The sequence below is a fragment of the Montipora foliosa genome, chromosome 8, assembly GCF_036669935.1.
Source record: "Montipora foliosa isolate CH-2021 chromosome 8, ASM3666993v2, whole genome shotgun sequence".
NCBI classification, from domain to species: Eukaryota; Metazoa; Cnidaria; class Anthozoa; order Scleractinia; family Acroporidae; genus Montipora; species Montipora foliosa.
Genome location: NC_090876.1, coordinates 648,160 through 657,725, shown reverse-complemented (window position 1 = coordinate 657,725; position 9,566 = coordinate 648,160). Strand labels below are relative to the sequence as shown.

The following is a 9,566-nucleotide window of genomic DNA, read 5'->3' as shown; positions in this document are numbered from 1 at the left end:
CACAACCAAGGAAACCACTGAGACATTCATCGGTCTGACTGCCACAGAGTTTAAAACCAGATGGAGGAACCACCCGAAGTCATTTAAACATGAGCGAAGGAAAAATGACACCGAGCTCAGTAAATACTTCTCGAAATTGATGAAAACGAAGGAAGTCTTTGCAGTCACGTGGAAAATTCTCGCAAACGCAACAGCATACACTAACCTTACCAAGCAATGTAATTTATGCATCACAGAGACATTTTTGTAATATCTAAAGCCCGTTTCAAACGCCGTGCTAAAGTCGTGCCGAACTAAATTCAATTTGGCTCGACTGTAGCACGACATTGGCACGACTTGGTTTCAAACGTCGAGCCATAGTTGAGCTTAATTCACTTTACTGGGCCCTTTACTGGGCGTTTACAAATGGGTTGATATTACAAACCAGCGGTATAACGGATAAATCCAAAATGGCGGACGGTTTTCCAGATGGAGAATTTGACGAACGTTTGCGTACTTTTATGTTTTTTAAACAAGCCCAGGCTGCAAGGAGAGCGAGGCGACGATTGCAGCAGGCACTATTAACCCATGCCATTGCTAGACGAAGAAGATTAGTGATCCTGGTGTGCTGTTTGATCACTATCTTGTCGTCGACTACACAGAAATTTAGGATGGTGCCGGTGGGATACGGTCTGGAGGACATATTCGGACGCAAGGTTTAAAAAGACCTTTAGAATTTCAACAGCTACATTCCACTACATTCTGAACAAAATCAGTTGTGATTTACAACGACAAATCGTTGCAGAAATTCCGATTTCTCCTGAGTGTAGGCTAGGTATCTGCCTATACCGTCTTGGGAGAGGAGATTATTATTATACCATCTCAGAAATGACTGGCTTTGGACTATCCACTGTCTCAACAATCGTGCAGGAAGTTTGTGAGGCAATCGTGAAAAATCTTTGGGCTGAGTGTGTCTCCCATCATTTTCCAAAGGATGAGGCTGACTTCAAAGAGAAAATGCTGGATTTTGAGGAACTGTGGCAATTCCCATGCTGTTGGTGTGGTGTAGATGGCTGCCACATACCGATTAAGTTCCCTAAAGGTGGAGCAGAGGCCAGGAAGGAGTATTATAATTTTAAAAACTTTTATTCTATTGTTTTAATGGCTCTAGTAGATGCAAAGTACCGTTTTATGTGGGGAAGTTGTGGTTTCCCAGGAAATTCTCACGACTCAACTATATTCCAATCAACCGGTTTGTGGGAAAAAGTGCAACAAGGAACAATAATTCCAAATATTGGGAAAATTTTTGATGGAGTACGTGTATCTCTAGTTATAGTGGGGGACTCAGCATTTCAGTTTTCGACATGGTTAATGAAACCATATACAAATGCAATCCTTTCCCAAGAACAAAGGTATTTTAATTATCGTCTAAGTAGAGCTAGAATGGTAACTGAGGGTGCCTATGGGCAGCTGAAGGGTCGATGGAGGATCCTGTTAAGAAAGTGTGAAAATAGCCCAGAGTATTTGAAAACAATGACACTTGCATGTATGGTCCTCCATAATATTTGTCTGGATTTAGGAGACACGATTTCATGTAAGCTGGATGTAACCCTTGATCCCACCACAGGAGAAAGAAGGGACAGAGATACCATTAGGGCTCTGTTGCGTATGTGTCAGTGTCCACATCAAGCTGATTTGATAAGAAAGAAACTAACTAAGAAATGCTGGGATGAAAAGCAAGGACATGGAGTTTGTTGATGTATTTTTCCAGTAGTGAGCTGCATATTTTTCAGATATGTTTATATTGTCTATAAAAGCATGTTACCAAAATTCAACTATGGTGTTGTATAATAATTTTAAAATTATTGGTATCTCTATGGGTCTGTACCAGAGTGCGAATTACAAATGAAAAAAAATGAAAGGTAAAGCTGCTTACTATAATTTAGTTAGTACTTTTTTATGGTTTTAGTAGTTTTTGCGTAGTACAGAAAAGTTTTCTAGGGTTTCCACCAACAGCAAACAATGATAATATGTTTACAATTACATTTGAATTCGTTTTTAATCATATCAAAAGTCAACATTTGGATAGGATATAATTATCTATGGGTAGCTGCAATAGTAGAGCAAACAAACAGTAAATCTGTGTAATGATCTGTTTAACCTCAGAGGAGGAGTGAATAGTATCCCATGATGCATTGTGTTTCAAACTAATATATCGAAAATTTTGGTGACGTCATCACTTGATTCGACTGCTTGCCTCGAGAGGTTTGATGGCGTCGTTCAGCACAATTCCAGGTGAAAGTGCTTCTGCACTGCAGAATTGTCACATGTTATATGTACATTGTATCTCAAAGGAAACCTTTATCGCCCAACCTCGTGATTTATCTTGTTTGGAACTCGTCTGTCGGGAAGTTCACGTTAGTTTCTTGGACAAAATGGCAGAAAGACGAGTTGCTCTCTTCCCTTCTTCAAATGGCCGTCACAACGTGGACGTTTTGTTTGCTTCTGAAAGTACTCCAGCGCTGGTTTCATTGAAAACAAGTTGCGATTTTACGGTAAGAATGATAGTTCAAACACAATGGAAAATATTTTCTCAGATTGTCATTAAACATACATGCTCACCCTTTGTTTCCGAATTTCTTTAGTTTTACGATGACACTGATCCGAGAGCTGCACCTTTTACTGCTACTCTATTGTGAGATTTTGATCTCGTTCCTGCACCAGCGACAGCTTCTGTTCGCCCAAAGAAAATAGCAAATAACGAGGAGATCGACGAAACACTTCCATCCTTGAATCTTGATGTGCCATCATCATGCAATTGTTTCCATCACGAGAATCATCTATGTCTCGCCAGTTTTCATTCTCACCGAGATCCAGAAGACGAGGATGGAGAAGAAAGGATTGTTGATCCACTGAGAGACCTACTCATTAACTCAGAGGACGAATCTGACAGTGATCCCGATAGTTCAGAGCCGGAGCATGAAGCTGATACCGGTCCTAGCACCGAGGAGCAGGAGTTTGTGGAGTATTTCCCTATCATTGGGTCAAACTGGGAGGAACGATACCAAGAAGGTCTTAACAAGTGTTATGAACTGAGAGTTAAAAAGGAAACGGTGCCAATCAGAGTTGAACATGAACCTGAGAACATTGCAGATTGTAATGCACTAAAATTTGAGGTTCTTGCTGATGGCAAATGGTTTATCCTTGGGTATTGTGAGATGAAAAAAATTCCAAAACTAAAAAAGCCCTGCACCATGGTCAAGTCATGTCTATAGAATTGTGTAAACTTAAAAGAGTATGGTATCCAGTCATTTCAGAGTTTAGATTCACAGGAGGACTGAATATTGTGAGAAAGGGGAGCTGGGAAAAGGATGATCCACACAATGTTTACAATTCAGTAATTGACATTAATATTAGAAGAAGCTGAATACTGTTCCACAGCCACAGATTCTATTACTCATTTTCCAATCCAAATGCAGCTTACATAATAAATAGAGGATATTACATGGAAGCTTGGAGATACGAATTTTATCTTGGAGTGCTGAAAGTATCTCTCACTTGTTCGCTTTGCTCACTCGTGAGAGATACTTTCAGCACTCAAAGGTAAAATTTGTATCCCCACACGGCCATGTAATGTTCTTTTTATTTTATAGATACTGATGAAATTCCTACATAAAGCACAATTTTTTTAAAATTCATTTTCGAAACAGTAAAATAGTGCAATTAAAGTAGTCATTTATCGCAAAATGCCTGTCACAAAGATGTTATGAGACTCGGATATAAAGATATAAAGGAGAAATACAGACAATAATACTTATATTTTCTGTTCCAAAAAGTTAGTAACCATGGCGACAGCAATATCCTCATACGCGAGGATACTGCGCATGATGAAGATATGATTTTTTAGTAAAAGGAAAAATCCTGGTATTTCATCAGTATCTATATAATAATATAAGATTAAATTTTTCAATAAGCTGGGTACATGATCTGAAAAACTATACAGGTTAAGGAGGATTTCCTTAGGAAAATCAGATAACACCCTCTGAAACCTGTGTAATTTCTCAATAATTAACCCAATAGCACAAAAGATATGCAGGCTAAGGAGAAAGAACCTGCAATTTATTAAAAGGTGTTATTCTAAACCTACTGTACCAAGTGTTTCTTGGTGTTGTAGAAACTGTTGATGTTGTGGTCAATCTTTTCATATTACATCATTTTGTTATTGTGGCTGTGCACAACATCAAGAAACTATTTTTTTTCAGCTTAATACCACTGTAGCAATTTTTGTTGAAGTTCGATGTCAATGAAAAATGAAAAAACCTATAATTTTGAACAATAATAAACTAATTGTGCAAGTTTTTCCTTCTAACATAACCATATCAGGTGGTCACACAAAAACTGAGGCTTGATGCCAATTATTAGTGGCACTGGTAAACTGAACACTGCTGTAGTAGCTTATACATGGATTGATGACATTAATGTAAACTGTGGAACAAAATTGTTTGGAAAAGACTGGGAAGGGCCAGCTTTAAAAGGATAATGTTGGAAGCACTGAATGATTTTTATCTTTTTCAAAAGCAGTGTGCTTGTAAATGTGAATTTCAAAGGGCAAAGTTGTAAAAGTTTTAGGATTATTTACACAAGCCTTACAAACTTATCAGCTTGTGAATAAACAGTATAAAATATCACCGAAACAATAGCTATAAGACTATGTTCAACTACCTTAAGGCATATTTCTAGGATCGGGGAGTTGGGCCAGTGGCCGATATATTCGTTGCCGGATACTGGTCTGATTTCGTGCAGGCAGAAATGAACGACCTGCACAAATAATGGATGCATCCTCTCTACGATTGATGCGCAGGCAATGTAATCGCAGTGGATGACAAGTCAGGTCTTGGTTGTCTTCAACCCCATCAGGAAGCTGGTCCACTCACTGGAAAGAACTACACTGGAGGAAGTGCTTGCTTGTATATGCTTGGCAGCATCTGCCCAGAAAGATGACCTGGACGAAATGCAGGCCATACGCATTCTGTTGTACTCAGGCCATATTTTGCATCCATTGACGCTAGTCCAACAAATTCCACCAAGGCCCTTTCCTCATAAAATGTCCACTTGTGCAACCGTACAGGTGATTTAATGGCCGACACAACCAGAGGTGATTTTTTTATGCCCGAGCTGATAACCTAGGAAAAGATAACAAAAAAGCTACATGTATGTCACTGTGCTGACCCAGAAGACCAATTGATCTTCCTTGAAGAATAAAAAAGCTCAATTGCATATTTATAGAAAAAAATACAAGTCAATTTCCAAGTCAGACTGTTTCCAATTTAAAACAGAATACAATAACACAGGAATAAATAAATTTTAAATAACATAAGAGAAGGAAAGACACTGTGTAGGTTGAAACTACGAAAGAACTCAGATCAACTTCTCCGCATTTAAGAATGCACAAGGTTAAATGACACAAGGAACAATAACAATAAGCTTAAGTAACCTTGATGCCCGGACTTCCACCAGAGCGCCTCCTCTGTATGTTCGGACTAACTAAGCCTCCAATGTGTACTGGTTCTAGATTCTCTACATTCTCTGACGAAAAGTCCAGAGGTCCTCTGATGTTTCTTGTCGAATCTCGTGCGCGCTTCTCAGTAGGTTTGTTTGGCGTGTTACCACTTGCTACGTGGCTCCTTTTTTTGGAGTCCATTGTCCTATAAGATTCGCAGTAAAATACCCTATTATTCACCGCTCCTTTAACGCATCCATTACAAAAAACAGTGAAAATCCATTCAAACACATCCATTTTGGAAGTAAAAAATGATTGCTATGGTAAGACAATGCTTTCGAAAGCGCTCAACCGATTGAGGCCTTTAGCACACTTTGCATATATTCCCACACGTGGTGTTGAAATGTGTACGAGGATACTAAATTTCAGTGATATTTGGCCACTTCAAAAGTCCTTAAAATGTGGGTACTTCTGGGTACTTCTTTGCTTGACTTCATTTCGCTAGCGTGAAGCCCATATTAGGAAATAATTATCAAATAAACCAACAAAATGTGAATATTCATGACCTATCTACGGCTCATCGAACACTTTGTTATGCAAAGGCTCCGTAAAACAATCAAATTAAAGGTTTCTATATGGATGTTACGTTATTGAACAATTGGATATGACAGAAATCATGTCAAATAGCAAAATAATGTAATTTTCTTACCTTTTAAGGCAACAGAAAATTAAACAGGCCGGAGAGAAAACGGCATTATCGCCATAACTGCGAAAGTGCGTGAGGCGCCGAGAAAATTGCATCATGGGATACTATTCACTCCTCCTCTGGTTTAACCTCATACATAGATGTGTTTCACTACTTTCACCTATTTCCATAATAAATGATGTTTTGTTAAGTTTTTCTAAAGTTTCCTTTTTTTAATTTTAAAAAACAACAGAAAGTAATTATCAGTAATGAAAATTACATACAATCAAATTAACAATGGACCAAGTTTATATCCCTCAATATTGTTCCAATTCAGATAGATTCAAGGTTAATTGTTTTTAAGGTAATAAAATATACAATTTCTATTGAACCAGGGCAAAGAAAAACAATGCCCAAGGTTGTAGTCTAGACATGTAAATTAGAACACCTCGTTAACCTACTTTGGTCTACACTCCACATTCCGTGGTAGAACAGGCAGAGTTCTCCGAAATGCCGCCATATTTTTACACTCGTACCCAGGAACCCCAGGAACCCTTTCTACGCGCATGCGTCACACCCACAAGAAACCGGTTTGTCCACTTTTATAATGTAGTTATAATTCATTTATTTAGTTCGACACGGCAATAGCACCCCGTTTGAAACCATGCCGTGCCAAAGTCGGGTAGCACGACAGAGCTTGCCGTGCTACACGGCAGAGTCGAACTTAATTCTTAAATGGTTTCAAACGCCGTGCTACAGCCGTGCCAAAGTCAAACTTAAATAATGAATTTAGTTCGGCGCGACTTTAGCACGGCGATTGAAACGGGCCTAAGCCACACATGGCAACCTTGAACAAGCGCAACGAGCTCATCCCTACCTGCAGACACAGAGACAAATACATTCTTAAGTATAGTACTTTTGTCACGCACTAAGTGGCAAATTTTGGTTTTCGTTTACACCGTGGTTTCCATTTTACGGTTCCTCACGCGCGCCACTTTTTGAAATTTCAAATTTATTTCTTCCGTTGTACGGTTTCTCGTATGTAACCTTAACGATAATTCAGTGTATATGGAGTTTAACTGACGAGTGGACCAACTCCGACCTGGTCTACGAAACAGAACTTTATTAAAGTCCGTATGTACTCAGATTGAGCAGCCATTCTACCCATAAACCGTAATGTTTCTTTCTTGACCATTCGAAGCTTTCCCTTACTCGTTAATCTTGCGAACTAGTGTTTCGTTTCTATCACTGGAGATCTCCTTTGCAAGCAGCGACTCGAGATTGAAATAAGCTTTCGTTTTCTTTCGTCTTTGTTTCTGACGCCTTTAGCTCAAAGTAAACAAATTTCTTCTTTCGATTTCGGAGAAAGAAACGAGCTCGATTGTTTCGTAGGATTGTGCTACTTGCGAATGACGTCATCCCCTTTTTGGCGCGAAACGCAAATGAAAACCTTGCAAGCCAGACAAATCGACTTATCGCGACTTCGTCGCTCGCTCATCCGCCTCGCGTCCGAAAAATCACGCTTCACTCGCCAAAACATTTTTTCTTGGGACTCTCGTAAGGTCGACTTGTGGCAAGTCTAATTTCATCAACATGGCAGCTGTCAGCACTACAGCAAAGATTCCTTCTCCACTCAATCTTTCTGATCGTTTGCATCAAAGGCAAAATTGGAAATCGTTTCGTCGTGAATGGAAGTTTTACGAGTTAGCGTCCGAAGAAATAAATGCAGAGAAGCACAAGTTGCAATGTCTTTTGAAGGGCAAGCACCGAAAATCCCCATCTCGCAAGTCTCTCTCTCTTAACAAGAGTCGCACAAAGTCTAATGAGTGTTTATTTTGTGGTGGTATACATGCAATGAACAGGAAATTGTGCCCATCTTTAGGTCAAAAATGTAGAAAGTGTGGTAAAGATGGACACTTTGCTGTGGAATGTCGTGTTAAGTCTCAAGGGGCGAAAGTCCACGCAGTTAAAGAAGACGTCTGCTACGTTCACAGTATCTGTGGACAGGATCAAGCTTTTGTTTCTCTAGCTCTTAACAATTCAGTGTCTGTGTCATTTCAAATTGATACTGGTTTCACAGCGAATATTCTGCCTCTTCAAGAGTACATTTAAGCCAAAATTGAAAAGAAAGCCAAAATTGTTCCTAAGGACATTACATTAGGTATGCATGATCTTTTAAAGAGAAAGGCTCATGGCTGAAAGCGGAGCATAAAGGTAACAAGCATGACCTTAACTTTGTTGTTGTGGATCAAAAATTTGCACCTTTTCTTTGCCTCAAGTCATCTCATTGCATGGGTCTCATAAAAATCATGGTATCTGATGATGACAAGAACTCTGTGAATAATGTAACTGAGGCATCCAAGCAAGAGTTAGTACGTAGTTACTGTGTATGTCAAAAGCGATCCCGTGCTTGGACTGTTCGCGAAGGTATTTGAAGGCACTGGCTGTTTTCCGGGAGAGAGTACAAAATGTAACTCAACAAGGATGTTCCAGCTGTTGTTCACCCCACGAGAAGAGGAAGTGTTCCTGTTCCTAAGAAGTAGGCACTGAGGAAAGAGCTTGACAAGATGGTTGCTGAGAAGATTATTGCTCCCGTTACAGAGCCAACTAACTGGGTGTCCAGTTTGCTAGCAATTCTCAAAAAGATGGATCAGTCCGGATCTTTTTGGATCCTAAAGATTTGAACAATGCTATTTTAATAGCATTCTGCCCATTGCCCATTGCTCATTGCCCATTCTCACTGCCTATTGCCGACAGTTGAGGATGTGACTTCTCGACTTACCAACGCTAAATTGTTCACTGCATTGGATGCCAATAGTGGTTTCTGGCAGGTAAAACTCAGTGACATTTCCAGTCACCATACCACCGTTGGCCGATTCCGATAGCTGAGGATGCCATTTGGCATCACCTCTGCACCCGAGGTGTGGCAAAGAAAGATGCATGAAGCAATTGAGGGTCTCCAAGCAATAGAAGTGATTGCCGACGACTTCCTGGTTTGTGGATACGGAGACACGGTAGATGAAACAGTGACGGAACATGATCAGAATCTAACAGCCTTTTAGCAAAGATGTATTATGCTCAATCTGACACTTAATCCTCAGAGGATAAACCTTCGCCATTCTCAAGGGCCATTTGCTTACATCTCATGGTGTGGTTACTGATCCTAGCAAAGTTCGTGCCATACGTGATATGCCTACCCCGACCGATGTCAAGTCCCTGAAGAGATTTCCGCCGGGCATCGTCACGTACTTAGCAAAGTTCTTTCCTAAGCTGTCATCTGTGTGTGAACCGTTAAAGCGACTGCAGCTCAAAGACGAAGAATGGTGTTGGCTGCCTATTGATGATGAAGCTGTGCAGAGTGTCAGAAATCTTGTTTGTCAAGCCCCAGTGTTGAAGTTTTAT

The 9,566-nt window shown here is 39.9% G+C and overlaps 1 protein-coding gene across 1 annotated transcript; it reads left to right on the top strand.

Moving 5' to 3' along the window:
* Positions 1-867: 867 nt before the first annotated feature.
* Positions 868-1,737, top strand: LOC137967600 (uncharacterized). Its single transcript, XM_068814116.1, has one exon. It carries the CDS (start codon positions 868-870, stop codon positions 1,735-1,737), a length of 870 nt encoding a protein of 289 aa, XP_068670217.1.
* The last annotated feature ends 7,829 nt before the right edge of the window (positions 1,738-9,566 follow it).